Consider the following 17,500-nt stretch of genomic DNA (forward strand, 5'->3'; position numbering starts at 1 on the left):
ATAGCGCAAAACGGAAGCAGTTCAGCAAAAGTGAGAATTCGGCTAATTCAGTGTTGTACTCAATTCAAATATCCCGGGGTCAAAATTCTTTGTGTAACATTTAAATGATATAGAAATACTTGGAAGAGAAAGTTTCATTCCAAAATGGTTTGAATTGAGTGCAACACTGGGTTAACAGAGTTTTTTTATTGTTTATTTTTCAGCAAAAATTGGTTTAAAAATAGACAATTATGTGACGCTGATGGGGACGAGGGCAATTTGGGTAAATCTTACTCTTGGGTGATGGAATCTCTCAGCAATGAAGCATGCGCAATGGCCAAATAGCTTTCGTTACTTTTCCGAGAACAATACTAATTAACTACAAAAATTTATAGTTTAAAATTTCATGCTGCTATTTCTAACAGGGATGGAGGCGGAAAGGGGTGTTTAAAGTCCCCATCCTGTGGGGCTAAGTTCCCAGGATACCTCATGAAAAAGCACCCCGACAACCTTCAGCCAGGAATGAGAGTACAAGCAACCGTCTGTTTTTCAAAAGGGAAGACATGCTGCGCGAAGACTCAGCAAATCACGATTATGAAGTGCAAAGATTTCTTCATCTATAAATTGCCACCATCTTGCCTCAAAAGGGGGAGATACTGCGGAAACGGAGGTAAACGTCAACTTTAAAATTTCTTTGCGGTGGTCAATTTACCAAATCAAATCACCCGCCCAGTTGAGGAATATTGACCCGGGAATATTGACCATTAAAGAGAAGGACAGATACTTGTTTATTTGCGCAATACATCGAAACAGAAAGTCTACAAATACCTATTTTACCTTTAAATCCCGTTTTCCGTGAATCTTCAATTCTAGTGTTACAGGTGAACCTCGGCAGATACTTGCTTTACAATGACTGGTTCCTAGTTAACCCGATTTATTTCTGACTGCGACTCACCAGTGCGAAGATTGTTTCCATTACTCATTATTGCACGAAGAGAGATAACTTTGGATTTTTCAACAATATATCGCTCGCCAATCTAACCCAAAATCATTCAGATAGTCAAAACTTTATATTTATGACCCATTTCCTTCGCTTTTTTGTGTTTGTCAGCATTATTTTTTTTACTATCTTTCAGGTTCACGTGTTCACTCGTTTGCTTTTGCATCTCATAGATATTTAAATTTTCAATTACAAACTCTGTTTTGATCAGCCACTCTACCTCACTGTGTAAACAGTCCACCCAGAAGTCAAAATAGATACGTTTCGTTAACGAAGTACCCGGAGAAAAACCTCTCGAGTCAGAGTAGAGTTGCAAGACGCCGCGTCAACCCTGGCCACATTGGCGGGAGGCCAATGCTCGCTCTCTCTCTCTCTCTCTCTCTCTCTCTCTCCTCTCTCTCACCAATGCACCATCCCTGCCGTCAAACGTCTCACTTCCTTTTGATCTCCTACACTGTTTCTCGATACAGTATCTTGTTTTCTTTTCTTAAAGAGTCCTTTTTTTACTTTTAAAGTCGAAGAAAAAAAAAACCGGAGTACCCAGAGAACAAACTCAACCCACATATGACACCAAGTCTGGGAATCGAACCCGCGTCACGCTTCTCACTTCCTTTTGATCTCCTACGCTGTTTTTTAATACCTCCTTGTTTCCTTTTCTTACTTTACAGTTGAAGAGAATCCCGTTTGTGACAAGAAGAAACTCTTGCTTGGTATGAATTTTCCGTCCTTTATTGATCACATTTTAACCGGCGTCTAGTTTGGTCGATGAATAATATTCTGTAGCCGTTTAATGGCAGGTTTGACGAAAGATTACGCTGCTAAGTCATGCAAAGAAATTAAACAAAAAAGAAGAGAAACGGAATCCGGTGTATACTGGATTAAGCCAGACGGAACAGATCCGACCGAGATCTACTGTGACATGGAAACGGACGGAGGAGGGTGGACCCTAGTGTATAGCTACACCTTTACAAACTTCCGGTAAATTTTTTGTCAAAGACTCATTTAATTTAGAGCTCTTATTACTGTAACATAGGTGTGAAACTCTTGTTTCCACCAAATGTTATTGTCTGTTTACCAGATATTTTCAATCCGGAACAAACTCGATCACCCCGCGTCCCAACTGGAGAGTCACCCCACACTACGCCAACATCCCTATCTCTACAGAGGCTCCTAAAAGCGAGACCGACTTCAACGCGCTGGACTTTAATCTTTGGAAAACACTGGGTCACGAGTTCATGGTGAAATCTAACATCAACCACCATATTGCTTGCAGGTGGGAATGTCTATTTATTATGAATTTACTCGTGCGCTTAGGTCTATGCATCGAATCAGTTTATCTTTTTTCAGCGGTAAATACTCAAATTGCAAAATCCTCTCCGCAAGATCTTAGGAAGAAGCGAGATCCTGGAAAAGAGGTCGCTTCACGTGACCATTTTACGGGAAAGCCACCAACCTCGTTGCCAGGGATTTTCTCCGCCGAGGAGGGGCCCCAGAAACGAGGTTGGAAAAGCCACACCCGTCAAACGCGTGCTGCATTGAGTAAGGCCAAGCGAGGTGTACAATATTTATTCAAGAAGATGACATTTATGATTGATGAGTTTCCACTTACAGGGAAGAAACAGGCAGTCTGGTGGAGTTTAAAGAAGGAAGTCTAAATTGCCGAATTCTAAAGAACATCGCAAACAAATGCCTGAACTATGTCCCAGACCAACTGATCTTACACTCTGCTGGAAACCCCGGCAGTTCTACTCTGGGACCTGATCTGATCCGTTCTAAAAGCACTTCCTTTCTAAAGGAGTACTATTACTTTGAAGCAAGCACTCGCACCGGAAACTGGCCAACCCATGATCCCTGCGGCACCAACAGCTTAAATCATCTGAAGGACGTACCCCGCCCTCGCGGTAATATTTATGTCCGAGGTTGAAGGCCCAGTCAGATCAGACCTCTTGTTTAAGCTTGTGTATACTTAGTGGAGATATTAGAAAGAAACCATTAAAGTATGTTTATCACTGTGCCAAGATGATTTCTTCCTTGCTCTAGAGAGCTAACAAAGCAAAGATTACCTCTAACCAATGCAATACTATTTTGGTTAAAGGCGTTAACCCTTTCATTCCCAAGATTGAGATGCTCATTCTCTCAACTAGTACCATAGATTTCTTTGTTGGGTTGTCATGAGAATTTGGTGTTATAAGAAGGTCACACATTTGAAGCTGATGATATTCTTCATTCTCCATACCTGTCTTGCTGGCATTTCATTGAAATTGAGGAGAATTTACATACCGATCACCCCTGTGAGTCAAAGGGTTGAATACTGGACATTTGAATTATTTACCAAGAAGAGGAGTGACAGGTGATTTCCCCCACTGACTCGTATTTCCGAAGCCACAGTACTCAATCCTCCATCATTCAAATGTCGATGCTACACCATACAAAACACTACAAATATTTTGCGAACATGACAATTGAAAATAATAATCATTATCATCTGGGTCAATTTTATAAATGCACGCAAATAAAATCGATTTTCTCATTACTTATACGGGCTATTTTATCTCACGGAAAGAGAACCCAATTTTGATACATCCAAACTACACTCTAAACGGAACGATCAAAGCTCCGAGGAAAAACTCCTAGAACTTCATATGCTATTCCTTACAAACTCGAAGAATGTTCAATGTTTGAAGTTGAAGTTAAGTGTTAATCTATCGAAAACCACTGAAGTCAACTGCAAAGTAAAACGACTTGTTTTTTACATAGTGAGAGTTACCGGCCAAGTTATCCACTTTTGGAGAAAACCATTTCTAGTGGCAATGTAAGACTTTTGTTTGATAATATGGGGTCAATCCTTGTTATCTCTAATATTCTCAAAAGCATACGCAACATTAAGAACAGAGGCCTCTTCAAACTTTCTTCCCACAATCATCATTCCAACTGGCAAACCCTCGCTGAAGCCTGCGTTGATTGTCAAAGCTGGGTGACCAGACACATTGAAAGGTGAGCAGTTCACAAGATTCTCCGTTGCTCTGTCCATGTACTCTGTCGATCAAAGGAAGGAAAAATTACCAAAGGCAGATCACATCTAAAATTCAGTCGAGTTTTGTTTTCAATCAGAGTCGCATATGATATTTAGTCACGTGTGTGTATTCAACCCGTTGGCCGTAGTTACAAAAAGTGACCGCCAGGGATACCCTGTTATGTTAACATTTTTCCCTTCTCTGGTATACTTAATTATCTTCCGTCATTTCAATGCCATCACCCTTTTGCAATGACAGATACGCAAAATGTCAGTATCCTACATTAACAGTCTAACTGGGCGTCTTATTTTATTTTGATAATGCACAAGCAAAATGAGTGACTTTTATGAGGTCTGAAATTACGGGTCTTCTTGACTTCATTCATCTCTGATGCGCTTGGGAGGTAGATTAAGAACGATTTTCAGATGGGAAAGGTTAATGAGTGATATCGATACTGTTATAAAAATTTAAACAACGTTTCATTTATGGGAAAGGCAGAGCCTAACCTTGCAAAGGAGGATTTTCTTGGGGGAAGACTGATGCTTTCTTTGGGAGTGTCGGTAGAATCAACAGGTCATACTTCTGCAGAGCTTCATCATAGGTCCTGCCGAGTACTCGACCCAAGTTCTGCGCCTTTCCGTAAAAGATATTGTTGTAATCTTTGCGCAAATAAGTCGCAATCATCCTGAGAAACTTGCAACGTTTTGACATGTCATTTGCATGACACTTCATGCCTCTTGAAACCGCTTCTTGTAGAGTGGTGTCATAATACATTTTCGCAGAGGAACCAAAACCTGATAAAACAAAATTGGATGCAAAACATCATTTGATTCAAAGAGGTGGGAATCGCCTTTCTAGTCACTCGCAGATAAAATGGAAACTGTAATGAACTACTTTTCGTAGGAGAACCACAAAAATATTGCCTACAAGCGAAAAAAAAAAACCGCTCTTGACGAGTCGGGTTTGCAATGGAGCTACTCTATGGCATTAATTATCGCAAAGGAAAGTCGATTTGTACCCAAATACCAAGGCGAATGGTTGATTCGTACCCATTTTGTTTGCGGTGGAAATTTGTTTTTATTAACCAAAACAGCGTTCAACTTTCTCACATTATACTTGTGACGTAACATCTCGCAACGTTTTTGGCCGTTGCAAGATATGTCACATATTATTGGACCATGATACGTGCAACTTGTATCGTAATGACGTTACGAGCGCCTTTATTCAGCGGAAAATACGTGTAGACCGTGGAGGCAAATTCGAAAGTTTACAAGACCTGTTTCAAATACGTAAGTAATATATTTACTACAGCTAATTCGTCATTCCAAAAATAAAATACTAACACATGCATCGGTGAACACTTATAGCGTTAAATATGACAATAATAGAATAAAGGTCGGGTGCAAATGAATCGACTCAATGTTGAATAGAGAGAGAACATGGCAACGTAAGAGCTCAAAAGGTTCTTGCATGTGCATTATAACAGCGATCATTAAAAAATCGTATCTACGCAAACATATTGTTTGTAAACTCACAACTTCTCAATAATTCTCGATACAAGAGAAGCTATGATCCTCGCAGTTATGAATGCAATTTTAGCAATTGCGCAGAGAAGCCTGAAAAATTCAGGGCTTCAACGGGGTGTGAACCCGTGACCTCGCGATGCCGATGCGACGCTCCAACCAACTAAGCTGTGGGTCATTTGTGGGTTCAAATGTTCCCGTGATGAATGAATCAACGAACGAAATGATATATGAAATGAATCATATATTGAACTGCGGATATGATATTGAAATCAAGTGAAGCTATGAAACTCGCAGTTCTGAACGCAATTTTAGCAATTGTAGTGGGAAAGCTCGGGGATGGAGAAAAACATCCAGTTGCTGGCTGAAATCGCAAAGACTCAACCCCAGGCCGCCTGTATTGCCAAGAGTCAACCCACTGCCGCATACATTGTCGAGGTAAAGCCCCACCTCCTGCCGATCGACAATGACGTATGCGACCCAAGATCCACTGTCAAAAGCCCTGAGGCTAGGCTTGACACAAAGGCAGGAAATTTCTGGTCACGAGGAGTTATAGCATTCTTCGATGTACATGTGTACGTGTTACGCATGTGAACTCAGCGTGTAAGCAGAGGAAATCCACAGAATCGATCTTCGAGGAGCATGAGAAAGAGCAGAAAAAGAAGTACCAACAAAGAGTTATTGACGTAGAAATGAGATCGCCAAACCCCCCCCCCCCACCCCCCCGGTTGTTGGCACAAACTGGAAATGGGGAAAAATGAAAACTTTTCCTGAGCAACCTAGCGGCAGACTTTCCCGTAAGAACGGCGAGCCTCGTAGTCTCATGCTAGTGCCATATCTTGGCTTAGAACACGCATATCTTTTGAAATTCTAAAGCTCAGCTCAAACGGTCCACAGCAGAACCTTTAAAGGTAAAGTCACTTTATTTAACGTCAGTAGTTCCTTCAGTTACGAAACTGGTATCAATAGAATCCGACGGTGCAACCTTTACTCCCAACCCTCCCTTTGTCAGTGCTCCGTTTTACGGATATTTAAAGCTATAGCTACACGGATCAGAGGAAAATCGAAACAGACGTTGAAGTTACTGAGGATCGAACCGGGTAACTCCCGCTCCGATAGCCGCGCACTAACCAACTGAGCCCTGCTCCTTTTAGGGTACTGAGCCGAAAAACCAGGACAGGAGACATTTGATAATGAGCTATTTTTTAAATTTTGAGCGAATGTGAGAGAATGTTTTAACATTCACCTTTCATTTAATATGTGTTAAAACATTCTATCACATTCGCTCACTTTGGTAGTTCGTTGGCCGCATCGTTCAATGATGCTTTCAATGTGACTGCGTGATGCAGTTATGAGCTATGGTGTCAGTCGATATTTGACTCTGTGGCTGCGTGATGCAGCTCGAGTCAAATACCCACATTTCACCCTTGCTCACCATAGAGTTTCCAGTAGCTCAGTGGTTAGAGCATCCGTACTAGATCACGGAGGGTCGTGGGTTCGAATCCCATCTGAGGCTCAGATTTTTCCGAGTTCCCAGTGGGTTCAATTGTAACACCTTTCATTTGATATTTTTTTTAAATTTTGTCTTATTAAAACCCATAACTTGGTACCTCTTAGGGGTAAAAAAAATTTCATGCCACGCCCGCAAGACAGGATCTTGGTACCTCTTAGCGGTTCTTTTCAAAATTTGCGATGAGCACCCCGACCTTTTTATATGGGAGTCCCCCCTCCCCTCCGGGGAAGAAGCCTGAAAAATGCAAGACTTCTCTACGCAATTGCTAAAATAGCGTTCATAACTGCGAGGGTCATAGCTTCAGTTGATTTCATATGTCCGTAGTTCAATATATGATTCATTTCATATGGACTATCATTTCGTTCCTTAATTCTCAATACCTTAGTAACAAAACCCGGATCGAAACGCACTAATCACGGTTAAGCCGCGGCTGACAAGAGCGGAATTAGTAGCTTCTCCAGTGCATGATGCATCGGTAAACAGTTGTAGCGTTAAATATGACAAGAATGGAGGTTGGGTGGAAATGAATCCTTAAGGTTGAATAGGCTTGTAAGCATCAACTATATGTTGGGTACGAATTGTCTGAAATTGGGTGGGTACGAATCGACTTGGATTCCACTGAAACAGCCGTTTTCTGGCAGTTTGCGCCTGCAGAATGTAGTTTTTATCGGTAGCAATAAGTGATTGAATTCATCAGCACCCAAAATCTTCCTCTGTGTTTACATGACAAGCTTCTCACCAGCCCCTTCCAACATCATTCGATCACCTCCAATCTGACTAATGACACCACAGATTTCAGATCCTTGCATATGGAAGAAACGAAAAAAATCCAGTTTGAGTTGCGAGAACTTAGCTGGAGGTGGGGGGGGGGGGGGGGGGGTTGAGGGATTGCGGGCATAGCGGTGAAATCACTCACCTCCCACCAATGTGGCTCGAGTTTGATTCCCATACTCGGCATCAAATGTGGGTTGAGTTTGTTGGTTGAGAGGTTTTTCTCCGGGATGTCCGGTTTTCCCCTCTCCTCAAAATCCAATGTTTGATTTCATATCTATGTTTAGTGTCCACAATGCTAGAAGACTTGACACTTAAATGAACTTCGTCAATTTAAGTTCATCATTAACAGAGAGAAAGCAAACGATTCCTATCAATTTTCGTATCTCAATGTTGCGTTCCTTCCCAAAGAAAGGGGCGTGCCACTAGTGAATATAAGTGAAAATCAGCAGTTCAGAACTTTGGATCAGTGTCACTTTACTGTTGGGGGCAGTATCAGTGTATGAAATGCAAAGATGGATGGATTGATAAAACGCATGCACTTGCGAAAGGATGGACAATATTGCTCCTGTATTGTGACCAACTTCAATTACCATCTGAATGCATTGGGATTGAAACTTCCTCAACAACGGCACCACACTTGGTGCCTAACAATTCAGCAGATTCTTTAACCAACTTGTCCACATCTGGTTCAGAACTCTTTAATCCAAATCCTTCCTTTAAGATTCCTATTTTCATATTGTCGATCTTTCCTGTAAGCTAGTGAGAAATACAAAAAAAATCATTCGATTCCAAACACTACTCTCACTGCTTTCCTAAAATCAAATTGACGTTTGATGTCAGTGGGATGAGTGTGAGGAAACTATATTGTTCAAGGTGTCGCTCTTGATAACTAGCTTGCATTGTTTATTCTTTGTAACAAGTTTTTCTATTTTGTTTCGCTAACCCTGTTGACTATGCTTTCAGCTGCTATTTATTCTATGTAAACATCTACGTGTAGTTGACTGGATAGATTGAAAGAATGAGCCCATGTATTTCTGTATTTATGAACGCTAATTTAAAGGACGGAAAGTCATCAAACTAATGCCTACCAACTTTGTGTACTCTGGAACGTGCAGGTCACATGGTTGTCTTGGATCCAGTCCATCATCATACCCTGCCAAAACCTATCAGAACAGTAAATCATAGTGGATTTGCGCATCTGAAGCCTTGGATTTAAGTTACAGTCAAGTCCTCAGAAGGAGGACATACAGTACATGTACTGTACATTGTTTTTAATTGCCTGTGTGTAAGTGCGCGTGAATGAAACATGATCAATGATACATAACTTTTTTGTTCAAAAGCACAGCTGAAAAGTTAGTAAACCTGAGGGACCGTGACCAGGAACAACTTCAAGAGGATAGAATGGCGCTTGACCCTGAGGTCTCCAGATCAATTGCCCTGTGCTCCTTCCTTATAGATTTGTAGCATTGTGCAAGCGATTGATTTCCTTCTTGCTATCCCATTCTTTTTTAGATCCCATATCAGGAGCCCATCTGGAGCGTGCAACTTCCATACAGCGTCTGTGAAACGGCGTTTTCACAAGTAGGTTTATTTTTAGACTAGCCCTTCCCGCAAATTAGGTCAAAAGACAAAGGCAGTTCCGGTTCGGTGACCCTATGACGTCAGCTTAATTTCTTGTAATTGGTCATCGGGCTCCTGTGGGAGTCTAATTAGCGGGGAAATTCAATCTAAAAATAACCTTACTTGTGAAAACGCCGTTGCAAGAACACAGTAGAGTTGTAGGCTCCAGATGGGCTCCTGCCCATATCCAGTTGACTTGCATGTCCTGAATACTGAACAGATCCCATCTCGGAGGTACATGTACATTGTACATGTGAAACAAGTGTCAACCAAGAGTAGATTACTACCATTATAATAAAAAAAAAAAAACCAAAAGCAATGTTGTCAGCACAAAAGGTTGTCTTTTTGAAGCCTACAATCACAAAAAATGCACCAGTCCTACACCATTTATTGAACAACATCTCTATTCCTACCTCCAACATTAAAGCTGTATCATAAACAGTCTGGCACATGGGTCCCGTATGATCCAAGGTGAACTCTATTGGCATAATGCCTGTGTATGGAACTAGACCATATGTGGGTTTCAATCCCACAATGCCACATGCTGCTGAAGGAATCCTGATAGAGCCTCCTTGATCCCCACCTGTTGCCATGTCAACATGTCCTCCAGCCACCTTAATTACCAATGTAAAAATACATGAAATTAACAAATCCTTTCATGGTTAGAAATTAAGGGAAAAAGCCCGACATGTTTATTTCAACTGAGAAGAAATTCACTTCCTTAATGAAGGGGACGTAGTTTTGACTGGTTCACCCATTGACTCCTTGGGTACCTTAGGGTGCCCCCATGGACGAGTAAAAGTCTCACTCCCATGGGTCAATGGGTTAACACTTAACCTTTCACAGTGTCAATCTTGTAATATCAACAAAGCTAATTTGCATACCTATCTATTCTTGTACAATGTATCATGGCACATGCTATTTACATTAAAATAGTTTCACAAGATGGCATTGTGATTGTGTTTGGTTTATTACATTGGTGACGAGGAAACGAAAACACCCTGCAAGAAGCAAAAACCACGAAGAAGGTAAAAGAAAATCAATTGTGGATAAGGAAAGGTAACCTTGAAGAAGATTTAAGCGAAACAAGAAGAGAGAAAGATACCGGTAGTACAAGTACATATACATCGCACCATCAACTTCGTGCTCATAGTAAATTATGACAACCCAAGGAACTTCCAGCGCAAGTGGTCCAGCAGATATTCGAGTCTCTACTGTAGACAAAACACTTTGTATTAATGCATTCAAGATTCCAGGTAATCCCTTAGAAGTTGGCTGTGCATGGCAAGAACGGCTTGAAGACTTTGCAAAAGAAGCAGCAAATTTTGAAATCAAACTAAGATGTTGAAGATAAAATGAATGCCCTCAAGATTTATGGCAGTCAAGAAATCAAGAAACTTGCTCGCAATCTCCCAGACAATGTTCCAGTTGAAGCGGATGATGAATACAAACGATTAACCTGCAACCTCAACAACCATTTCTTACCAAAAAAAAACAAAAACCGACCAACATGTATGACCCATGTTCAGTAAACATTGACAAGAATCAGGGGATTCAAAGTATTGTAAATTATACAGCGTGACTCTGCAAGAAAGCAAAGTACTGTGAGTTTGGCGATCAGAACAACAATAGAATTCTGGAACAACTCATACAAACAATCAAGGACAGTGACCTCATCAAGAAAAGCATTTCAAAAGAGGAGGACACTAGAGCAATTTATTGAGGAAGCTAGCCAAAAGAGGGCATCAATCAGCAAGTGAGAGACATGAAAAAAGACTAGTGACAAGATATGAAAAGTGAACCATTGAGGAAAGATAACCCAAAGAAACAGCAGGAACTCGTCAAAGGTACCCAAGTATACCTACTTGCACTCGAAAAATGTTGAAACACAGAATTGAAAATCCACCTCTTCTTCCTAAAACCCCTCTTCCAGTTCATAAGAAAAGGCTGAATGCCCCTCCCTCCCCTCCCCCATTTTCAATGTTGATACCCTTTAGTTTGAGCACCAAGTGGAAATGGAAGCAACTTTCCTCGGAGGAAAGAGGGGTTGGAGATGCACTGACGTAAATGACACGCATTGTACGGTTATCAAGAGTGAGTGTCTCGACTCTTTTTGTAATTGCTTGTCTCAATGGTTGTCGCATGTAATTCATCATTGCAACTAAAAGGAACAGTCAATAGGTTCGGCAAAGGTATCAATGGAAAGCAGAAAAATGGAGCTTGAACTGGGATAGGCATTATGGCGTCCTAATTGGGTTCTAATTGATAAAAATAAACTTGAAAATTAGTGCAAATTATGCATTTCTATTTATAATGTTACATACGTTGACTTAAATGACACGCATTGTACGGTTATCAAAGTGAGTGTCTCGACTCTTTTTGCAATTGCTTGTAGCAAGAAAGTACCACTACCAAGCACCCATAAACAAGAATGGAAGAAGAAAGAAAAGATCGTCAAGAATGGCTGCAGTTATTGCAGGAAAACAGGAATTCACCCCCCTGGATGCGACTTCAAAGTTTTTGGACAACAATAATTATTCATTAAGTGTGGAAAGTATAACCATTATGCAGTATGTTGCAGATCAGGACCTGACACAAAGCAAGAGAAAACACCAAGAGAAAGTCAAGAAAACATCAAAACCTGCTGTAGTGACCATAAAAATCAGAGATGAAAGCCTGAAAGACAAAAAGATACAGAGACTCTAGCAAAGAGAATCGCGAAGGGAGATTGGAAGAAATACAAATGTGACAAAGACCAGGAACCAATTTCCTTCTAGTGAAAAACGAACTATCCGTAGCAGAGGGACTAATCTTCAGAAAACAATGCATAGTACTTCCAGCAATTCTGCAAAGGAAAGTTATCAAGATGGGACAAAACCTTGGACACTTCAGAAAACCAAAGACTAAGCAACTCTTGAGAGAGAAAATTAATAATGGTTCCCTCTGATGAACAGCATGATTGATACAGCCAACAGTAAATGACATTGTTATGAGTGTCAAGTAGCAACAAAAGAGAAGAGAGAAGAACCGATCAAGACAACAAACCTTCCCGGCCACCCCTGGGATACAGTATCTGTGGACCATGTCAGATCATACCCAGATGGGTCATTACAACCTTGTGTTGATAGACAAAAGAACCAGATACCCTGTGGTAGAACCTGTACCATCGACAAATTTCAAGGTCAACAACGAGAAACTGAAATTTGCAACCTATGGCATACCAAAGAGAATAGAGACCGACACTAGACCTCGAAAGATTTCCAGGAGTTTGCTGAACATCCAGAATGTATTTGAAAAGCATAAGACCACACCGCCCCACCCAAGAGCAAACAGAGAAGTTGAGAGATTCATGCAAACACTAAATAAAACTGAACAGATCGCACCCCTACAAGGGAAAGACCGTTTGGAAAGACAAAATGCAAAGCATGACATGCCGACTGCATATAGATCAACACCACACTCAGCCACCAGGACTACAAGTGGAGTACACCACAATTACGAACCATTCTTCTAGGTTGGTACATACAGTAGAACACGAGGATCCAGGATCACAGCCAGATGCATAACAGATGAGAGAACAATTTGCAGGGATACCAGCAACTTCAAACTGATGAATGCAGTTATTAACACTGCAGACAACAAAGAGATAGGATAGAAGAAGGAGCAGGAAACACATCAGCCGACCTCTACCTTGATAGACTGACTTCAGAGTCAAAACAATAATTGTAGAGAAATTGACTGACTCAGAAACAAGTGAGCATGACATAAGTAAAGAAACCATTAGAGAGTGCCAACACACACACAAGGGAGCCACTGACTGAAGCGCCATCAGAGCTACACCGACCCCAGAGAACAAGAAGGAAACCCTCCCACTTAAAAGACTTTATACTAACTTAACTAATAAGAAAGACATATTAAAACCACTAAACTATACTTGTTTTGAAAATGTGACAGAAAGAACTCTTTTTAAGGTTAGGATCGAGGGATGTTATATCAACAGAGTTGCATACATGTACTGTACATTGTACCTACCTATTCTTGTATCACATGTTATTTACATTAAAAATAGTCCTACACAAGATGGCATTGTGATTGTGATCGGTTTATTACAACTCGATCTTGGCAGAGAAAGGGTTGAGTGGACCAAGATGTTGTTAAACTTGAGTTAAACTACAACATCACTTTCATTATAATTTGGTGCCTGCCTGACATTGAAAAACTCTACATACATGTACATACAATACATACATACTTAATTGACCGCTCCCCATAGGGGCTTTTCAGGGCCACTGAAACACAACAAAATGACAGAACAGAACAACAACAACAAAATGTTAAGAACCCCAACTGGCTGGAGGCAAACCTGAGTTGGCTTTTTACAAGTGCAGTTGGGAAGTTGAACCAGGGACTACCAGGATCAAATTCAATGAGAGGTTAGAAAGGGGCTTGAACTTGGGATTTCCGGATCTTAAAGCAAACGCCCTAACCGCTGGGCCACAATGCCTCCTAAACTCTCAATGATTTTGTCAGATGCATAAAAAATGTCGCTCCTCACCAATGCTGCAGACCCAGAGGATGAGCCTCCTGCCATCCTTGTTTTACTGTGAGGATTCAACACAGGACCTGTGACAGAGTTAAAGCTTCCACCACTGAAACACAAGTCTTCACAAACCGCCTTGCCAAGAATGCGTCCACCAGCATCCAATATGCGGGAAACTACAGTGGCATCGACATCTGGAACAAATCCTCTCAAGATATGAGAGCCATTCATCATAGGTACCCCTGACACACATGTGTTATCCTTGATGGCCACTGTTTTACCCTGAAGTTTACCGCTTGGTGCTCCTTTGATGTCACAGCACCAGTACCTGATAAACAAAGAAAGGTGTGCTGCATATTAACATGAATTACATTCCTAAATTAGTGAGTCTCTGATGTCATTTTCTCCTCGATCCCACTCTCTCAAGATTTTACACTGTTAGTAATAACAAACCACTAAATAGGATTCAATAAACACTGGTGTCTTCTTAAAACCAAGGCTTAAAACTTGGGTCGCTTAATTATTGTTTAGTTAACATATCGGTAGTTTTCAAATCCAAAGAAAAATAGGATAAGGATAACCAACCATGCATTGAAAGGATTGTCTTCAGCTGTTGGCCTGAAACCAGGTGTCCGGCGATATTTGACTGGCAGCTTGGGATCTGGTAACTCATACAATCGCTGATAAGTATCACCAAGAGTCTTGGCAATTGCATCTATTCAATGAATATAGCCCAGTCTGAGTTTGAACTTCATAATTTTTACAGAAGAAACTGTTCTCCTTTGGTTCAATTTGGAGTGTCAATACTGACCTCTGTACTCTCCAAGTTCACTCTCCTCAATGTCCCAAGCCTCTCGAAATCTCTGACAGATGCTGAAGGCTTGGTACTCGGACAGCGGATTCCTTGAAGAGCTTTTCTAAACGGGGAGTGAAAACAGAATCAGTGTAGTCAACAAATAAACTGAAACATCATCACAGCATGAGTCATCCACAGAAAGATGTTCTAAATGTCATTCCATAGGAAATTATGTCAGCTGACCCACCACTTGTTTGGTCAGTACAACATGTATTCTTGAATTTCTGTGTGGCATCAAAGAAGCTCACGCAATAACAAACCTATTTTTCTATTTCAATCGTCAATGGCCTGTGACTTCCATGAGTGTTACTTTAAATTGTAATAAATAAATAAATGACTAAAATAAAGAAACTTTTAAACAGAGATTACTAGTTCGCAGGCTCAACTACAGCAGTAAGTAACGGGATACTGTGATTTTGCCTCAAAATGAGCAGCAGGTACAAAACACAGGTCTCTGTTTACCAAAACAGAAAGAATTCTAAAGATCCCAGACCCTAAGACTCAAAAATGAAGAAAGTAACCCAAAACCCTCAATTTGGCTAACCCTAGGCCTGAAACCTAACTTTAGGCCTAGTTAGGCCTAGGGTTAGCTAAGTTGAGGGTTTTGGGTTACTTTCTTCGTTTTCGAGCCTTAGGGTCTTGGGGATCTTTCCTTTTTTCCTTCAGTTTGACAGTGTCTTTGCTTAACACCTGCCTGGCAAAATTTTGGGCTTCCATTTTATCCAAAGGCTGTTTACTAAATGAGTGTCAGTTTTGGATTTCACGGTTCGACATTACTCATGTTCAAAACAAACCGACTGGACGTCAGAGGGTTGTAAGTTGTTCCTCCATGTCCTTCAGTTTGATAGTTACTTTTTGAAAATATGTGTCAAAGAAAATACCATCCATAATGACTTCAGAAATGCAAAATATGTGTGGTTGACACGTTAATTATTGTTTGAGTAAGACACCGACACAAAAGTATAATAATTGTAAATTTCATTAATTATTCATGAGGGTGCAAACCAATCCCAGCACAGTATTCAGATCACATGTACACAACTGTAAACCCCAATACAAATCAACTGTCTGAAAGCTCGGGGAGGGATTGAATAGGTAGCAGGGAAAGGCTGGGGTTGATGAATTATTAAAGAGTAGAATAAACTTTTGATACAAACTCCTGCTCAGCTAATTAGTATTCATTAACTTTTGATACAGATCTCTACTGATTAAAATGAATAACAAAATGGACATATTTTCATCATAGAATTTAATTTTATTTACCCATCAGCTTTACTCTATGAAAATCTATACACAATCTGGCTATTTTCTGAACAATATACAGGTTAAAACAGAACATCCAAAAAAAAAATGCGATGAAATATTGCTTCAAAGAATGTCGTTTTACCTCCTGTCACTTTTCTCCAGTATGTTAAACGCCTTTTCTCCTTGTACGTTTCCCAAATGGCGATTAATGCCGCAAACAAGTACCCCTAGGTACAGCGTCTTAGGAGGGTAGCGTTCCCCGGTTTGCTTCGCAACTTCACAAATGAATTTGCAGAGCCAGAAGTTTAAACTGTCGGCGGACATGTGCTCGAGTGGGACTGACAGGGGACATTCCATTTATAATCCCCTATTTATAATCCCCCCGGAACCCTTTGAAAAAACCTTTCCTACCCCTTCACTTTTTTGTCGGTGCCTTTGAAAAAAGATTCCTTCCAGTGGAATTCTGATGGACCTCATCCATAGGGAAGGGGAGGGGGGGGGGGGGGTTGGATTAGAAATGGAATGTCCCCAGCTCCTCGACATTGGTCGACTCAAGTCCGTTGCCTCCAGATGTTTCCAACTGCGCTTTTTTGTTCATTCTCGTATTCTGCAAGGCAGTAAAAACGTTCACTGCCCATTTTTTATTGTACTTGGTGTTTTTAGGTACGGTTTCAGACAGTAAGGAAATTTCTTCCCCTTCAGTTTTCGGCGGACGAAACCGAGCTGTTGCCATAATGGCAATTTTGAATATTTCTATTGTTGTCTCATGCACTATCTCCTGTGGGACGTACAGCATTTTGGCATCCATGTCCAATTAGCGAATCCCATAACAATACTTTGCACACTGTTCGCATTCAATTTTATGTATTCATTTCAAAAGCAGGATAAAATATTCGCGTCCGATCTGTATGGACGTTTACAATGGCGAGCCGATACATGTACGCCCATACAGATCTCCCGCTCATATTTTATCTACTACTTAACGACCTACAAGAACTCGAAGCCAGCAACATGAGGCCTATTTAACTTAACCCTAACGCGAAAAGGTGAATACACTCGCTAGCCTTTTTTAACGTTCACGTGTTTTTGTAGCCCACAATATGGGCGAAAACGTGCTGTATAAAGGGCCATTTCAAGACATAAAGGACATGTTCCCAAAGAGTATCTTTGAGTTTTCTTAATTCAAAATCTCACTGCTTATTTGCATCTCGCTCAAAAACAAAAACACGTTTCTCCCTTACCTTGTTTGATATTTTCAGCCATGGCCATTGTAACTGTCTCCTGAACAACCATGGGTGGAGTAGCCAGATTGTCACCTGTCCCATTCGTGAGTCACGCGTTCCATAACAAAAAGGTCACGCTATCTAGCTACTGTGTTTTTCTTCGGAAGGTTTGAATGATGTTTCAGCAACAAGTGAGCCTTAGGCCTCGATGGT

At 40.8% G+C, this 17,500-nt stretch overlaps 2 protein-coding genes across 3 annotated transcripts in view; one reads left to right on the plus strand and one right to left on the minus strand.

Moving 5' to 3' along the window:
• Nucleotides 1-2,993, plus strand: part of LOC138013267 (uncharacterized) — an 8,608-nt gene extending 5,615 nt beyond the window's left edge. For both annotated transcript variants that reach the window (XM_068860288.1, XM_068860289.1), the window contains exons 4-8: nt 405-649; nt 1,648-1,689; nt 1,777-1,957; nt 2,058-2,252; nt 2,591-2,993. In XM_068860288.1, coding sequence (XP_068716389.1) covers nt 405-649; nt 1,648-1,689; nt 1,777-1,957; nt 2,058-2,252; nt 2,591-2,903 — 976 coding nt within the window. In that variant the 3' untranslated portion in view covers nt 2,904-2,993. The remainder of the gene's footprint in view (nt 1-404; nt 650-1,647; nt 1,690-1,776; nt 1,958-2,057; nt 2,253-2,590) is intronic.
• Nucleotides 2,994-3,149: 156 nt separating this feature from the next.
• LOC138013266 (amidase-like) lies at nt 3,150-17,402 on the minus strand. The gene is made up of 10 exons (XM_068860287.1): nt 17,306-17,402; nt 14,775-14,880; nt 14,549-14,678; nt 13,979-14,291; nt 9,837-10,037; nt 8,892-8,966; nt 8,394-8,559; nt 7,769-7,831; nt 4,500-4,787; nt 3,150-4,015 (listed from the first exon to the last, which is right to left on the minus strand). The coding sequence occupies exons 1-10, from the start codon at nt 17,387-17,389 to the stop codon at nt 3,819-3,821; spliced, it is 1,623 nt and encodes a 540-aa protein (XP_068716388.1). The 5' UTR covers nt 17,390-17,402; the 3' UTR covers nt 3,150-3,818.
• Nucleotides 17,403-17,500: the final 98 nt, after the last annotated feature.

Source organism: Montipora foliosa, chromosome 8, assembly GCF_036669935.1.
Source record: "Montipora foliosa isolate CH-2021 chromosome 8, ASM3666993v2, whole genome shotgun sequence".
NCBI lineage: Eukaryota > Metazoa > Cnidaria > Anthozoa > Scleractinia > Acroporidae > Montipora > Montipora foliosa.

Coding starts and splice junctions, on each gene's coding strand:
- LOC138013266 (XM_068860287.1), bottom strand. CDS start 17,389: ATGGGACAGGTGACAATCTGGCTACTCCACCCATGGTTGTTCAGGAGA. Junction 14,679..14,774: donor TGAACTTGGAGAGTACAGAG/GTCAGTATTGAC, acceptor TTCATTGAATAG/ATGCAATTGCCAAGACTCTT. Junction 14,292..14,548: donor GACAATCCTTTCAATGCATG/GTTGGTTATCCT, acceptor TTTGTTTATCAG/GTACTGGTGCTGTGACATCA.